Source organism: Chanodichthys erythropterus, chromosome 2 (assembly GCF_024489055.1).
Source record: "Chanodichthys erythropterus isolate Z2021 chromosome 2, ASM2448905v1, whole genome shotgun sequence".
NCBI classification, from domain to species: domain Eukaryota; kingdom Metazoa; phylum Chordata; class Actinopteri; order Cypriniformes; family Xenocyprididae; genus Chanodichthys; species Chanodichthys erythropterus.
Window position 1 is genome coordinate 11,487,271 of NC_090222.1, and position 18,321 is coordinate 11,505,591.

At 39.2% G+C, this 18,321-nt stretch overlaps 1 protein-coding gene across 1 annotated transcript in view; it reads left to right on the top strand.

Annotated features, from left to right (window-relative positions):
• gask1a (golgi associated kinase 1A) overlaps nucleotides 1-18,321 on the top strand; it is a 43,515-nt gene that overhangs the window by 15,978 nt on the left and 9,216 nt on the right. Inside the window, exon 2 of the mRNA XM_067392610.1 lies at nucleotides 4,366-5,727. Within this exon, the coding sequence (XP_067248711.1) occupies nucleotides 4,366-5,727 (1,362 nt within the window). The remainder of the gene's footprint in view (nucleotides 1-4,365; nucleotides 5,728-18,321) is intronic.

The following is an 18,321-nucleotide window of genomic DNA, read 5'->3' on the forward strand; positions in this document are numbered from 1 at the left end:
TGAAGACTGGAGCTTCTGAAAATTAAGCTTTGCCATCACAGGAAAAAATTACATTTTAAAATATATTAAAATAGAAAAGAGCTTGTAACGCAGGTTCAAGGAAATGAGTAGAAAGGCAGGGTCAGTTGAGCTGAACCATGCACCCCTCGCCACACAGTTGTTTTAAATTGTAGCAATATTTCACAATTTTACTGTTTTTACAGTATTTTTGATCAAATAACTGCAGCTTTGGTGAGCATAAGTTCTTTTAAAAACATAAAAATATATAAATATTTTTCTATTCCTAACTTTTGACAGGTAGTGTATATTTTACTGAAGGGAACATTTACATTAATAGGGTTTCATCACTATTGGTAAAATGGGACCAAATGAGCCAAATTAACTGTGCAGATAAGAGAAAGAGATAGCAAGAACGAACAAGAGTGATATATATCACCTTACATTAACACTTCAAACACCTTGCTTTGAATGATCCACTTTGAGAAGTAACTATCATGTCTTATTTTGACTGAAGACAACATGGTTGGATTCATTTGGAGGGTTTTTTATGTAATGCTATTCGTTTTTTATTACTTATATAATTTCTTTCCATTATTTTACCAGTGGCTAATACACTGTGTTTTGAGTCATGAAGGCGTAGTCTGTGCAAGTAAGACCCATAAAAACAATAACTTTGAGATGTGAGCATGTTTTCCACAAAACATTGTACTTGTCTCAGTAATTCCTCTTCATGTTCTCAGTCTGTCTCCTTGTGTTTGTTGTGCTTGGATTGCTGCCTTGTTTAACAGTGTGATGTCTTTGCCATACTTGTTTGTGCTGTTTGGGTTTGCCAGTTTAACACACAGTGTCAATATGCTTAGTTGTTAAAAGGAAGACTGAGAGCTTAATGCAAGGCACTTCGTTTGCAAGTGTCATCTAAACCACAGACACAACAACTTTCAGTATGAAGTTCTGTCTATTTCAAGTTTCACACCAGCTATATAGGACTTTCAACCCCTTCCTTTAACCATCTGAATGTCTAGTTACCTTTCCGTTCACTCACCAGTTGGTAATCAAACACATTTGATACTTTAAAGGTCTAAGATATGTTAATGGCTGTGAAGGTTTTGTTTTATTTGTTGTGGCAGATGTTCTGTGTCTCTGGATCAGTGCTTCAGTGTGTTGTGTGATTTCCTAACAAGTTTGTATAGATAATGTGAATTGCTAAGGGGTTTTGGCTCTGACTCACTGTTATCAAACTGCCTTGAATTTAAAGATTTTCTTTGTGAAACTGAAATTTTGTTGTATATATGTTTCTGAATGTGTGTGAGAGAGCCAAATCTCTTTGAATAAAACTCATAACAACATATCTAAAGCCTGTCATCTTGAATAAAGACACATTTTATCCGACCTGCACTTCGACCATGATTGGCTGCAAAAAGTAATTTTCTTACACACAGACACAATCAGACGCGTTGTGTTTTGGTCGACGAGGAAGACACATTCTCATTTACACCTCTTTTGTCCACTTTCAACCACTTCTGTCCTGATTTCCTCGAGGGGAGGGTCTATGAGTGGGTAAATGTATGGGTTTTTCAGATCCTTCTATCTAATGGACAAAATAAGCCCACGCAATTTACATATTACCACGCCAGACGCTGTGAGAGTGTGTTAGAAATCAAGAATGGTGAGAGAACATTGTGCTTGGTATGTTTTTCGTCTTCAAACTCGGATCTTCAGCCGACAAAATTTTAAGTCTGTCTTGGCTCGCGTGCTTCCCATTATATTTACGCACAAGGTCAGTAGGCGGAGAGTATGTGGTCTTTAGTGGCTGTTCAAACACATTTGACCACATGAGCGTTCCCACTATGAAAGCAATCCGGGTCGAATGCGTTTTCAACTACCTTTGGAAGTGGTCGAAAGTGGACAAGCTCAAAACATTTTACACCCCATTTACACCTATATTTAGTGTTGTCCACTTGTGATTCAGTCGACCAAAAAACATCTTAATACCAGGTGAAAACAGGGTCTTGGAAAGTGTGCTTGTGCTATCTTTAGACCACTTGCTTTAGTATTGTGCTATATAATGCAGTGACGTGCATGTGTGGCTTAAGTGTCCACTGTACATCTATTTGATTTTTACACCATTACCAAACTACTGCACAGCAAATATGGCAAAAACCTACTGAACCTGGCAGCAAGAAATCTGCAAGGTTCCCCCATGCATAATTATGACCTAAATATCAACTTGCCTTCAAAGAAACATTCACTTTTTTGTGTAAGTTAGCAGTCAAACAGGCCGTAACCTGTCCTGTCTGTGTCTTAACTGATGCGCCCCTCAGCCTTGTGAAAACGCACACAATGCATTCCTTAAACTGAAGCATAATTGAAGTCTTTCACAGGTGCACAACTGCTAAAGTCATAAAAATGTTAGCCAGGAAGGAGAGATCTTACTGTATTGAGAACTTTCTTTCCTGTTTAGCATCCAGTTATATGTGGAATGAAAATACATGGCAGTTAGATATCATGAAATCCATATTTTCTAAGGTTTTGTATATTACATTTTTCTACAACTGCATTTTCAAGTGTTTCAACTATTCTACATTTGATCAGTAGTCAAGTCAAGTCACCTTTATTTATATAGCTTTTTTACAATGCAGATTGTCTCAAAGCAGCTTTACAGTGATAACAGGAAAATGACCCAACAACGTTTGTTTTGGCTGTACAGCAGCTCTAGGAAAAAAAAAAAAAAGTGTCATTATCCAGCTTAAAGGGTTATTTCACCCAAAAAATGAAAATTCTGTCATTAATTACTCACCCTTGTTCCACACCTGTAAGACCTTTGTTCATCTTCAGAACACAATTAAGATATTTTGATGAAATCCAAGAGCTCTCTGACTCCTCCATAGACAGCAATTTAATTACCACTGTCAAGGCCCAGAAAGGTACTAAATACATTGATAAAATAGTCCACGTGACTAAAGTGGTTCAACCTTAAATTTATGAAGTGACGAGAATACTTTTTGTGGGAAAAAACAAAACAAAAATAACAATTTATTTAAGAATCTCTTCTCTTCCATGTCAGTCTCCTTGACGTAGTAAGCACAATGAAGCGCTTCCGTGTTCTACGTCAGAACACCAAGCTTTTTCAGAAACAAACTACTTTTTGTAATGGCAAGCGTTATTCAATTAAATTAATTATATCAAACTATGGCTATAAAAATATTTAAATATCTTTAGTTTATTTATTTTTTTATTAATGTAGTTAACTACTTTTTCAAAAGAGTTTCACTTTAGTTTGACTACTATATTTTGTTGTTGCTAAGTTTACCTAACACTGTTTGACACAGCAAACAAAAAAATCAAGGCTTTTTAGCAAAAGTTTTTTTTTTTTTTTTTTTTTTTTAAGTTGTGTGTACATTGTGAGGATTGGTACCTCTTCTAAACCTTAAATGACAGGCTTTGCATAGTTTAGAACGGGTCATGGTTAGGGCAGGAAAATTAGAGACTGCAACTAAAAAACAAGCCAAATACAACGACATTATTGACATCATTATATATATATATATATATAATATATATATATATATATATAATGATGTGCACAGATAAATCATTTATAAAAAAAAAATAAAAAAATACAACAATATTCCATACACAAAAAGGGTTACACTTTATTTCGATGGTCCACTTTAGACATTTTACTAACTATAAGTAATTTGTCAACTACATGTCAACTAACTCTCGTTAGAGTATTAGTACTGTAGTAGGATGTTAGGTTAGGGTTAAGTGTTAGGATTTGGGTTAGTATAATAATTTGACATATAGTTGCAATGTTATTTATAGTCAGTAGAATGTCTGTTGGGGATCATCAAAATAAAGTGTTAGCAGATTTAAGCAGACTGTCTACTAATACTTATTAGAACGTCTAAAGTGGACCATCGAAATAAAGTGTTAACAAAATAAGAATTGTTCATTTTGATTTCATGATTTTTTGATTCAGTCTGATTAATTCTCCAGCGTAGGCCTATCTCTGTAAATCTAACAGCTTTGAAATATTCAATCTACATTCCAGTCTGACACTGTAGAACCTGGAGTGTACAATGGAATGGACACATATGGAAAATATCTCTAGGCATAATGTCAATCTTACCCACATATGGAAAAGTGTGAAATGAGTGTGTGTGTGTTCAACATCCAGACCTTTGAATGAAATTCCCTCTAAAAACATTCGCTCATTTAGATTTCCTTACCTTCCCTGAAATCCAAACTGCTTTTCCTGTAGTAGAGTTTACAAAACCTTTTCTCTTTGAGATTTACGACTTGCTTGCTGACTTTATTGTACCATTTATCTTTACCACTACCTTCTCTGCTGTGTCTTTTCAGGCTCTAAGAGTGTGGTTGAAGTTCAGACTAAAATGTCGGTTTGTGGTGGCCTTCCTTTTTTTCTTCGGTCTGTCAGTGGCGATGATATACACCCTTCCTCCCTTCCCATCTGAGCAGAGCAGGGTGAATGTACGGGGCCCCCGCAATAACAAACCCAGCAAGCTGGTCGAGAAGTGGTCTCTAAGACCTTACCTTCCAGTGTCTTCATACGGACAGAACAGCAGAACTCGGAAGAACCCTGAAATTAAAGATTCCGCAAAGCATCTCCTGATGGTCAACAATCATCAACTATCATTTTCCTTTGGAAAGCAAGTTAAGGAAAAAGTATCAACCAAAAAGCCTCCAAAAAGTAAAGCAAACAAAAAAGAACGCTATCTGCAGAACACAAACAAGCGTCTAGCCAAGCCATTTGCAGCCAGTGCCAAAAAAGGGCGAGCCAATAGACTAGGAAATAGCAGCAACTCTAACACAACCATCCATCTTCTTCGCTCCAGACATGACCCAGCTTTCCCTCAGCCTGCCAGCATCCAAAGCCTCCACCCAAATAACAAGACATGCAGGCACAAATGTGCTCCAGATGGGGACAAAGTAAAGAGGCTTGTGGGGCAGTTCTCTGATACACAGCAGGTGGTAAAACTGAAACAGGCCCCTGGAGAAGCAGGGACACATGAAAGACAAGCAGGGCCCTTTGAGAGGAAGAGGCCCAAATCCAGGGCAGAAAACAACGACAGGATTCCAGCAGAGGCTGGCATCAAGGATTCAGCCACTGACTGGTGTAAGACTGTCGCTGATGAGACTTTTATTAAAAATTGGAACCAGACCAAAGCAGAGTCTCTACCCTGGCTGAGTGAGGACGATGTGAAAAAGATGGCGCTTCTCTCCAGAGGCACTGTGTTGAGTAAAGCCAGGCTACCGGGCCATGGTCAAGTTATTCAGGTTGGATTCAGTGATAGATATGACATTTTTGCTTCTGCAGGGGACAATCATATCAAACGCTGTCAGGCAGGAAGCTGTGCTCTCATAAAACGCCCCAGTGACTGGTTTGAGGTGTTCGCCTTTCACCTGGACAGAGTTCTAGGTCTGAACCGGAGCTTGCCCGCAGTGTTAAGAACATTCCACAGTGAGATTCTACCATACAGGTACATAACTGGATCTCCTAGACCGGTGGTGTGGTGGGACCCCAGCATCCAGCATTTGTCTGATGCTGAGAATGACCAGAACTCTTTTTCCCTTACTTGGCCACAATATCAGACTCTGCTTAAGAGCAGGTGTGGTACTCGGGTACCGTTGAACTTTACAACATGTGTGGGAGTTCATCATTCAGAGTGGGGGCGGCTGGCCTTGTTTGACTTCATGCTGCAGGTAAGAGACACTGAAACAATTTTTTTCCACAATCTAAATCCATGAAGTCTAAATGTGTAAAAAACATTTTTTATGAGAGTAAATTGCATATGTAAATTGCAAATTAAACAAGAAAACATGATTATCTTATAATATAATATAAAATATGATTATATATATAACCCAATATAAATATATATTTATAAATATAAATATAAAATTGAAATAGTCACTAATTTAAGTTTAAAAGGTTACTAGGTTTTATGACTAGTTTCTAGTTTAAATTGTCTTTGACTGTTGTGGTTAGAAACTCTTTTATGAGTCACAAAATTTAGGGCTGCCAGCTACATAATGGCAGACCTGCCAAGCCTGGTATTTAAAGTAATTCATGTCTTCCAATTTTAGCATTGGCATTTTTTTCCTGATCAAAACAGACCCTCTTAAAGGTGAAGTGTGTGATTTTAGGTTTCAAACATGTTTTCTGAACACTTGCCCCATCTGTCATTGTTTAGACTAACAGTAAGTTGTGCCTCAAACTCAAGTCAGTATTACCCCTTTTCCACCAGCATGAACCAGGTGCTAGTTCAGAGCTAGTGCTAGTGCCAGTTCGGAGTTGGTTAAACTGACGAGTCTTCTAAGAACCGGTTTGCCTTTCCACAGGCTAGATAGCCACCACAGAGCCAGGTCTTACATCACTGTATATGTCTTATATTTCACAGCAAAGCTAGTGCCGAAGCGGCAAACACAAACACACCAAGCTTGTTCGAGATGCGTTCGCTTCTCGCATAGTGATCGGCACATAACATCAAAGCACCGCATGCTCTACAAAAAATCCAAACGCATGCTCTTGTCCCCACTGCTCCGGTGCATCTCGAACAAGCCTTCCATCAACAATGGCGGATGTTTCGCTACAATTGATACTCATTGCTTTGCGAACCTACATCGGCATCCAAATACAATCGAGCTGCTATTAGTTCGTTTAGCTGCTATTTCAAAAATGAAAGTCATAAGTTTCTTGTTGATCACAGGAACCCCCAGCCTCTGTTGCAAACGGTTCTTATGGGGCATTCACACCAGACGTGATTTGCGTGAATAAATCACGCTATTCGTGTGTAGTTGGACACTTGAACATTTTGAGTTTACTCGCTTCATTCGCATGTGAAATTCACTTCACAACAGACGTTAATTCGCGTCATGAGAGGGGCTTCTGCCAGGTGGCTCCAGTCTCGTTTCTGCACACTTCCTTTGAATAAACACATCAACTCATCAGCGGGAAAGTAGTTGTAAAATACAGCGAATAAGCTCAATTCAAGCTTTAGTTAGCTTGTAGTGTCCCTCTCTCTCTCTCTCTCTCTCTCTCTCTCTCTCTCTCTCTCTCTCTTTCTCTATATATATATATATATATATATATATATATATATATATATATATATATATATATATATATATAGGCTATATAGCTCAAATTGAGTAAAGAGCATTTTTTACAACTTACCAGATTGTCCGACCTCCTTACTTACTTTCTTCCAAACAAGATCCTTTTTATTCCTTTTTCTCTAAAAGTATGAAGATGTATCGTACAGTGACGATGATTTTGTCCTCCATTGTTGTTTAGGATTTCTGCCTTTGTTCGCTACGTTGTAATCACGTCACTACTAGAGCAAGCTCCTGATTGGTTAATGCGGAGCGAATTTTCACCAAAGTTCAGATTTTTCAACTTGCGCGATTCGCGAGAATCACGTGTTAAGCCGCAGTCACACTAGACTTTGAATGCGCAACATTTTTTGGAATGCTGTAATGGTCGTGATATGATGTCATGGTCTACAGCGTCTTTTTTATAAACATGAATTCAACACATAACTTAAAGCGATACATTTAAAATGAAAAAATATAGAACCTACTCGACTACTGCAAAAATATAATTCTTTTAATTCAGCCAAGAGGTCATGCCGTGACGAATCAATCTTCTACTGGTCACACGTCTTCACGTGATGCGAATTCGCAGGTCACAGTTCACCAAACTTAAACTTTTGAAAGCAGCGAAATGCAAAATTTTTTGCACGAGCTTGCGTTTCCAGTCTGACGCCTTTGCATGAGTTTGAATGGAAGTCAATGGAACGAAAAGTGCAGTGGGGCCGCACCTTTACGCGCGTCAACCGCCTGAAATGCTCAATTCGCGCCACGTCATTCGCGCCACCTCATTAGTAAATCGCGCTGCAGGATGTCTATTCACGTCTTTGCATTGACTTAACATGTAAATCACTCGCACTTAATGCTAAGATACTTTGTTTTGCCATTTATCGACTGACACCTCTCTTGTCTCGAGGTTGAAAGAAATCATATGTGCAGAGGTGTTGTGTGCGCTGTGTAAACATGATGGTTATTGTAGTTCTAGACTAAATGTTAGCATGTATTTATTTACTCATCTCACTCACACAAAAACAGATCGTCTCGGTTACGTATGTAACCCTCATTCCCTGAAGGAGGGAACGGAGACGTACGTCAGTAGTGACCGACGAATTGGGATATCGCTAGAGAGCCCTATCAGCTTCGAGTGAACTAAAACAAGCCAATAGAATTGGCGTGCGATATTTGCATAATGCGCACCGCCTCCGACAGGTGTATATAAATAGGAAGCAGATGCAATCGCACTCTGTTTTTCGCTGAGGAGACAACTGGTGTCCGCACAGCAGCGAGGGTACATAAACTGTGGCGACGGGACGTACGTCTCCGTTCCCTCCTTCAGGGAACGAGGGTTACATACGTAACCGAGACATTCCCTTTCAGACGGTCACGTTCAACGTACGTCAGTAGTGACCGACGAATTGGGATCCCAACTAAAACGCCACAGTTACGAAATCCCTTCCAGTACCCAGCGCAAGCTCAGCGGCCCATGGCACTAGCGGGAATGGTGAAGGGGGCGAGCTTACGCCGAGAGAGTCTACTGCTGTTCTACCAAATACCCACTAAGTAAACTAGACTACACTGAGAAAGCGAACCCGTAGGGGACGCTGCAGAGGCCACTACCTACCCACGGGGTAGGAATTTACGTGGAGAATACACATATGGACTGGCCCGAGGGGCAGTACGTATATGGAGTCCCTGGGATGGCTCCACCTGGGTAGGGGGAGACTCATCTGACAGGTGACAGCAGAGCTGGCTCTGCTAAGGGAAAGACACGGACTCGCCCGTAGGGAGTTTTAAACCGTGGACAATTACACATATGGGATCGCTCACGTAGAGGAGTCACGACGTATGGAACTCAGCCAACAGACAACGTCAGTGACGGATGTAGGCCTGGCATAAGACACTCCGCAATGTCCGAGCCGAAGGGGGAGGCAGAGGAACTCGACAGGGTTCGCCAAGCGGGGAACACAACTGGAGTCAAAAATATGCACGCATCCGGCCCAGGGGGCGGGAATGGCATTGCAAGCCGACACTTAGAGCGGGTTCAACGCATCTACCGGCTAGTGGAAGTGAATACACGGGAAGATACGGGCTCTACACGTAAGCTATAGAATCTAGCGAACGTGTTAGGTGTCGCCCAGCCCACAGCTCTACAGATATCTGTCAGCGAGGCGCCGTGAGCCAGCGCCCAGGAAGAGGCCACCCCTCTGGTGGAGTGGGCTCTCAACCCAAGCGGGCAAGGCACGCCCTGGGATTCGTACACCAAGGCGATGGCATCCACTATCCAGTTGGCCATCCTCTGCTTGGAGACAGCCTTTCCCTTCTGCTGGCCTCCGTAACAGACAAAGAGCTGGTCTGAGGTCCTGAAGCTTCGCGTTCGGTCCACGTACACACACAGAGCGCGGATGGGACAGAGCAAAGCTAGGGCTGGGTCTGCCTCCTCTGAAGGCTGCGCTTGCAGGTTCACTACCTGATCTCTGAAGGGAGTGGTAGGAACCTTGGGCACATATCCGGGCCGGGGTCTCAGGATGACGTGAGAGTCACCGGGCCCGAACTCTAGGCACGATTCGTCAACCGAAAATGCATGCAGATCCCCTGCCTTCTTCAGAGAAGCCAATGCAACCAGGAGGACGGTCTTGAGAGACAGTGCTTTTAACTCGACTGATTGCAAAGGTTTGAAGGGCTGACCTCGGAGAGATGTAAGAACCAGGGCATCCATGCCGAGCGTGCCAACGGTCAGGGAATAGAACCACTGGCAGTGGGCAGTTTCTGGGGAGGCAAACAGGTCTACCTGGGCCTCACGGAAATGCTGCCAAATCAGCTGGACCGACATGCGACGGGAGCGTAGACCACCTTGACGGTTGATGTACGCAATGGCCGCAGTGCTGTCCGAGCGGACCAGTACGTGCTTGTCTGACAGCAGCTCCTTGAAGCGGCCCAGTGCAAGATGTACTGCTAGCAACTCCAGGCAATTGATATGCCAGTGCAGTTGAGGCCCCGTCCACAGACCCGATTCTGCATGCCCGTTTTACGTGGCCCCTCATCCGGTGGTCGGACCCCTCGTTCACAGGGACACAGAGCATACCGCGCTGCCACGCCCATCTCGGGACCCGGCCGCGGAGCCCATGTTAAAGCGGCCTCACATGGAGCAATCCGAGCTGTGTTACCGCGGCTGCAGATGCCATATGCCCCAGGAGCCTCTGAAATAGTTTCAGGGTGAAATAGTTTCACGCTGGTTGACCAGCTCTTTCAGAAGGGGAAATTACAGCTCTCTCGTGCTGAAGCACGCAGGGAGTGTCACAATGTGTTCGGGTACACCGCTCCCCGAACACAAAGCAGGAACCGGCCCAAATCGCAACCGTACAGCACGCTTTCAATGGGACAAAAGGTTGCTGTGAAAACAGCAGTTTAGAGCTCAATGTTCAGGCTCCTGAAGAAGCTTGTGACCTCGCTGCTGTGCTGTAACGCCAACAGAAAGTGCTGCACCACTTCAAAGGCTGAAGAACACTCTGACTTGTTCTGTCTTGAAAGCTGAAGAGACCAACCGGTTGGCTCGAAGCGAAAGACAGTGCGATTGCATCTGCTTCCTATTTATATACACCTGTTGGTGGCGGTGCGCATTATGCAAATATTGCATGCCAATTCCATTGGCTTATTTTAGTTCACTCAAAGCTGATAGGGCTCTCTAGCGATATCCCAATTCGTCAGTCACTACTGATGTACGTCGAACATGACCGACTGAAAGGGAATCAGTATTCCTCAAAATTAATAAAAACTGTGAAATGCAAACCTGTAATAATGAAATATGTTAAAGACTTAACTTTTTCAGACTAAATTATAAAAAGTCAAACAAACAAATAAATGAATTAATTTAAATAATAACAAATAAAACAAATAAATTAAATAATTTCCAGAGCATCATCCAAGCACAATTATATGATGTTGGATATGTAACTAGAGACTTTCATTCACTGTGAATGATTATACAAAATCTTAATCACATGAGGATTGTAATTCGGTATCACATTAACAGGTTTAGAAGATGTTTTTTACACATAGCAGCATTTTTTTATTTTTTTTTTTGAAAGAACCATTGTCGTCATGGTGATGCTTAATTAAAATTTTGAACATAGGTAATAGAATAAATGCATGCATGCATGCATCCTTTCTATTGAACAGGTTGAAAGAGAAAGTGACTGGTTGAAAGTGACTGGTTGAAACTTCCTTTGCGATTTTGTGATTTTATGATAATCGTTACAAAAGTACAATCATCGCTCCTCTTTTACTAATTCTGCATGATGAGCCTAAAGGAAATTTTTTTAAGAAAGCATTCTATGCAATTTATAGCACTTTTGTACAACAATGGAGCTTCTTGGGGGTTTTTTGTTTGTACTGTTTTAACAAATTTTGTTTGAGAGAATTTTTTTCAAGAAAAAAACTTGCAAGGTCTTCCCGCTTGATTACAAACCATGCTAAATGAAGTGTGAAAATATCACTTGATGGCACATTTACTGTAGATAATGTTGCGCACACATGACTTGCATGTGTAATTGCATGTGCTCATGAATGTGCTTGATGGATTTGTGAGTATAATCTGTGTGTGTGAAAACTGTGTGTACTGTGAAAACGTGGGTGTATGGATGTCCATGAATAAAACATTAGATCTTAGAAGAAAAGTCAATAGCTGTAATATGGCCAACAGCTAATAGCTTTGTATTGATTTGGTGAAATTGCTGACTGGGACCCTTGAACACTTGTTCCTCTCTATTCATTTAGCACCTCTGATGGCACTGATGTGAAACCTCACACCCTTAAGCATAGAACAGTGTGAAGGACACACTCACTGTCACCACAAGACCTTCTGTGTGTTGCTCTGAAATCTAGATCAGTGGTTCTCAACTGGTGGGCCGATCTGGCTTGATTGGATCATAGACGGGAGGTAGACAGATAATGCAGTAAATACAATGGAGCTAACCATATAATCTGATATATACTTAGGATAGTAAATGAAATAGGCTTAGCAACTTTTGTTGTGAGGAGGAAAACACTTTGAGGAAAACATTTGTTGATGTCAAATAATTTGGCATTTTTACCATATTACCTTTGTACAGTGAAAATCCATGGGTGAGATTCCATGTGCGAGAGACACAAGAGGTGAACATTTTCTCCACATGGGTTTAACACTGGATTCAAGGCTGCTGTTGTTTTTCTGTATTTTTATTTTAATTTTTTTTTATTTTGGTGAAATTTTCACATTTACCAATATAAAGCTGCTTGGTTTGGAAGCAAGCTTCATGCATCGCTGCACTATTGACACTATGGATAATGGCCAGCTATTGTTATTGCAATTTTCCTTTTTCATTCTATGTCGTTTTTATAATTTAGTATTCCATTATTTCAACTTTTAAGAACTTTATCCTTTGCCCAGACTTTTCCAGGCAAGGAAATCACAAAAAAATCAATGAGTATCAGAACAGAAAATCTTTTTAAGTAAAACCATTTGATAACCACTGATATAGATAAAGATGTGTCATGGCTTCTATTTTCTCCTCTTTGAGATATATATATATATATATATATATATATAATTTTTCACAGTTTCCACTCAACACAAGATTCTATAAAACAGGAACTGGATACTAATAATATTATAAGTTATAATATTCAAATATTGTTACTTTACTTTTGTTTGTAAGTGGTTAAAAGTCTGACTACAATGCGGTCCAAATCTGCCATTTTAAATAAGGAACATTTTGATGTATAATTAATAGCACATGTTTAACATCCTGCATTACTTCACGGTCATATACAAACATTTGGACCATGTGAACTCCTTTGTACAAATGTCAGAGTTCCTTGCATCTTTTGAAGGATTCAAGATGCTTTTAAATCAAATTGTAATTCTGTATATAATAAATATCATGGTTACAATTAATTTCGATGGTCCACTTTAAACACTTTAATAACTTTGCAACTACATGCCAACTAACTCTCATTAGGTTATATAGAGAGTGTACTAGACATTTAGTAGACTGTTAAGGTGATGATACACGGGGCAACTTTTTGAGCAATGTTGCCGGGCAATGTTGCCGAGCAACGTTGCTTGGGCACTTTCCCACTGAGAATGAGCAACAAATGTATATCTGGATACGTTAGATCGGTCGTGGGCAATTTTTTGAGATCCTCCAATCAGAATGTTAGCAGCCGATCACATGACCGGTTCGGAGATTTCAGAAAAAAATTCAAACAAGATGGCGGCCTCTCAGCGGCAGTGGAGCGGAGAAAAGGAGTGTGAACCTTTATCTTTTTACGCTAGTAAGTTGTCATGCGTCAACCCAAAACAGGGAATTTACCTCATATATTGCTTAAAATACCAACAACTGTCCGAAAGTAATGTGTGTATGCTGTAATGATGCTATTGAATGATTTCAGTTAAATACTAAAAAGACGGAAGTATTTTTAAAGTCTGTAGTAGCGTAGGCAGTAGGGCGTTTGACATATGAATAGTTTTTGATGCGATCGACGCGGGTTCGAATCCGCCTTTTGCCGAACTCGCTCTTCTCCCTTTTCCTGTCACAAATCAATTCGGAAAGGCATTTATTTTTAATAAAAATGAAGAAAATATTTGAAAAGTTGAAATAAAGTGCCTAACAAGTGTTTATAATAAAGTATTTATTGAGTTAGCAATAGATTTGCTCCTCTCTGATTAGTTGCTGCCAACTGTCTGTTGCCCTAATTAGTTGCCCTGTGTCTCATCAGGTTGCCCGTTGACGGCAACATTGCTCAAAAAGTTGCCCCGTGTATCATCACCTTTAGGGTTAGGGGTTAGGTGTTAGGGTTCGAGTTGTAGAATAAGTTGAAATGTAGTTATAGTCAGTAGAATGTCTTTTGAGGAGCAACAAAATAGTGTTAGCAGATTTAAGCAGACAGTCTATTAATACTCTAATGAGAGTTAGCTGACATGTAGTTGCAAGGTTAATTGAACTATAAGTAACTAAAGTGGACCATCGAAATAAAGTTTTACCAATATAATTTGTAATTACAATATTTTTGTTATTTTTGTTTTGCAAAACAGAAGTATTTTCTTTTACCTGTAGTGTCATGTGGTATGTATAAATTCTCTGAATATATAAACCCAACATCTCTCAAACCAATGGCAAAAAAATAATTGTCTTGGTTTCTGAGCAAAAGGTCACATGATTAGGAATTTGAGCGGCCGTGACATGGAAATATCTTCAACAGAAATGCTCTGTGGCATTCACTATGGTTCAGTGGCAGTGCTGGGCTAGAACATTACGTAAGAGAACCCTAAGGTTATCACAGTGCCGGCTGTGTGAGGAAAGAGAGCATAGATTTGAGTATGATGTTCGGGAAGAACACAATGTATGTTGACGACTGTCTGCTTCTGATACTGCCAACTGACAGCAGCTGTCACAGACACCGAGCTGATGTAAAAATGTTTTTATTCTTAGTATAATATCAGCATGTAGACAAGTGACATAGGCATCTTTTTCTGTCTATTTTTAAGGTTATCGTCTTCTACATAATCGACAAAGACTTTTTTATCCATATACTGTATATATATATATATAATATTAATATCATTTATATATATATATATATATATATATATATATATATATAATATATAATAATAGCTATATATATATATATATATATATATATATATATATATATATATATATATATATATATATATATATATATATATGCTGTCAAACGTTTAATCGTGATTACGTACAAAATAAAAGTTTGAGTTTGCCTAATATATGTGAGTGTACTGTGTGTAATTATTATGTATATATAAATACAAACACATTTATGTATATATTTGAGAAATATTTACAAGTAAATGTATTTATTTATATTTTTATATAATTTATATTATATATAAATAAAAATATTTTGTACATAAATAACATATTTCTCTTAAATATATACATGAATGTGTTTGTATTTACATATACTTAATAATTACACACATATATTAGGCAAACTCAAACTTTTCATTTGACAGCCCTAATATATATACACACACACACACACACACACACACACACACACACACACACACACACACACACACACACACATGCTCAATGAAATGAAAAGAGAAAATTATGACACAATTGCAATAAGCCATATTGTGATTTCAGTTTTATTTAAAATAAAAAAATAAAAATCGTGCAGTCCAAACATGAATTTCAATGCATAAAAAGACTATACAATATATTAAACCAACTGGCATCTTCAAATAAATTATGCATTGTCTATACAAAAATTATACATAAATTATGCCTATGCCTTAATTACCTTTAATCACTTTCATTGGTAGCCACAGGTGTTGTTCATTACATTAACAACAACAACAACAACAAACGGTCCAAACAGTTTGTCTTCGTTTTATTTTAATTTATTTATTATTTATCTTTAAACCCTCTAAAGTCCATGGGGAAGGGGGTATTAATTGCATAGAACACTTAATAGCAAGATTATTACTCAGCTTTTGAAATCATATCCATTTTCAGTGGATAAACAGAGTTGTTCTGAGATCAGATCTGGTTCGCTTTACAATGTGAAATATAGCAGTGATGTGTCAGTATGGCCTGTGGAGTTTGAGAGGGAAGGAAGGTGTTCTAACTGGGAATGAGCTGGTAAAATACACTTTCTGTATCACAGGATCACATTTCACCTTAACTCCTCACCCACATTGTGGTATCATGACACACAGGAACCAAAGAGGCGTAATGTTGTTCAATCTTGCGAGAAAAGATAATCCACTGTATTACCACTGGAATACTCTCTGTCCTGCAAGTAGTTGCTTACAGGGTTAAAGGAAGAATGAGTCTAAAACTCATACTACTCTGGGTTAGAAAATAATCCTGAGTAGTCAGGTTTCGTTATTTTATACAATACACTGAAAGTCCTGTGTTCCTTATTTGAATGTTTGGGAGGTTAAGAAAACTGATGTGGGTATCTAGTTCCATGAAGAACTTTTAACATCCATGAAACCTTTCCACTGCACAAAAAGTTCTTTATAGTGGAAAAAGGTTATTCATAATCAGAATATTAAAAAATGTTCTTTGCACTAGGAAAAAAATGGTTTACTGTTTCTTTGGCTATGTTTACATTGTCAGTCCAAATCCGATTATTTATGTATGATTAATTGGGAATCTGATCTAAATTATTAACTGTCCACATTGTGTATCACAACCGTTCGGATCTGATTTTTGTGTCCCGTGGCACTCTTTTGTTTTCCTGTTTGCATTTGTTTCTACGTAAATGGCAATGAAGTTGCGTTAGTAAATATACGCCAAAAACAACAACAACATGGAGGGGTTTGCAAACAGATGTTTTCTTATTTATAACATGACAATATGTTGCCGCAGCGCTGGACTACTACATCCTCTGAGACAGCGTCAGAAAGGTAGGAGGCTGGTATGAGCAGCTTATTCTGTGCTGTTGTCTCCACAGACAAAACATTGCTTCTGCAGCGACTTACAGCATGTTTCCTATAACAACATCTGACATGTTTATATTTTATGTGGCATGAGAAAGTCACATAAACCACACAAAATCTAGTTGTGGTCAGACTGAAACAAATTTCCTGAAATGCAATGTGAATAGAATTTTAAACAACATATGAATGTGACTCGAAACAGATTTGTAAAAATCACATTTCATGTGATTTTCTTGCCATTCACACTTGCTAAATATGATCAGATTCCAATCAGATATGCACTGACAGCCTGAACATGGCTTTAGTGTTTTGGTTTGGTTCTGTTCTGTTTGCCTGTGTTCCCGATCCTTGTTTGTTTCTATGGTTACTGATTATGCTTTGCACCTGTCTCCTTCTGTTGATTAGCCTCCTTGTGTATTTAAGCCCTGAGTTTTCCTTAGTCCCTTGTCTAATGTTAACATATATGTTATAGCGTGTACTGTAGTAGATTGTATTAATGTAGTTCCAAATGAAGGTTCAGGAAGAGCCTAAACATTCATCCTGTCAATCATTATTACGAATGTACAGAAGCAGCAGTCACTGTGTCATCCCAGTATCCCAGCAGTCACTGCGCCATTCTTCCAGCATCCCTCCTCCTCCCCATCTCCTCCTCTATTTCTCTTATTCTCCCTCTGTGCAGTACTGTTATCCTTCAAAAAAAAAAAAAAACGACCCTATAGGCCATTTTTCAAGCACCTTATTACAACCTATATTCACGTTTTAAAGTCATGCGCCCTCTAGCTGGCGTAAAGAGACTTTTTACACCATTTGTCCTATTTCCATTTAGCAAAACTCATTTTTTTTTATTAATGATTACACCTACCCCATCCCTAAACCTACCCTTAGTGATTTATAGTGTATATACACTTCATGAGCACTAGCGTTCCTTAGGATCAAACCCACGATCGCATGATCACATGATCACATGATTGCATATTGTTATATATTGCAATGCTCTGCCAATTGAGCGACGCGAAAACCGAAATATGACGCAGATAAAAGGGAACAATGCATTAAAATGAAAGTGTCACGTTGTCGATAGGGGCGAACATTTAGTAAACGCTCCTTTGGGTCGTATTTCATGATTGAAAATAAAAGTGTCCTGTTGTCGATAGGGACGACCTATATAGGCGTATTGGTTAGAGAACATGTTGGATTTTCTTGCCATTCACACTTGCTAAATATGATCAGATTCCAATCAGATAATATGCACAAAAACAGATTTGGACTGACAGTCTGAATGTGGCTTTACTGTTTTGGTTTGGTTCTGTTCTGTTTGCCTGTGTTCCCGATCCTTGTTTGTTTCTATGGTTACTGATTATGCTTCGCACCTGTCTCCAGTTCTGTTGATTAGCCTCCTTGTGTATTTAAGCCCTGAGTCTTCCTTAGTCCCTTGTCTAATGTTAACGTATATGTTATAGTGTGTACTGTAGTGGATTGTTTTTATGTAGTTCCAAATGAAGGTTCAGGAAGAGCCTAAACATTCAGTCCTGTCAATCATCATTACGAATGTACAGAGGAAGCAGTCACTGTGTCATCCCAGTATCCCAGCAGTCATTGCGCCATTCTTCCAGCATCCCTCCTCCTCCCCATCTCTTCCTCTATTTCTCTTATTCTCCCTCTGCGCAGTACTATTATAGGGGTTTTAGCTCGGAGCTCGAGCCAAGCCTAAAGTTCGAGCCTCCTTC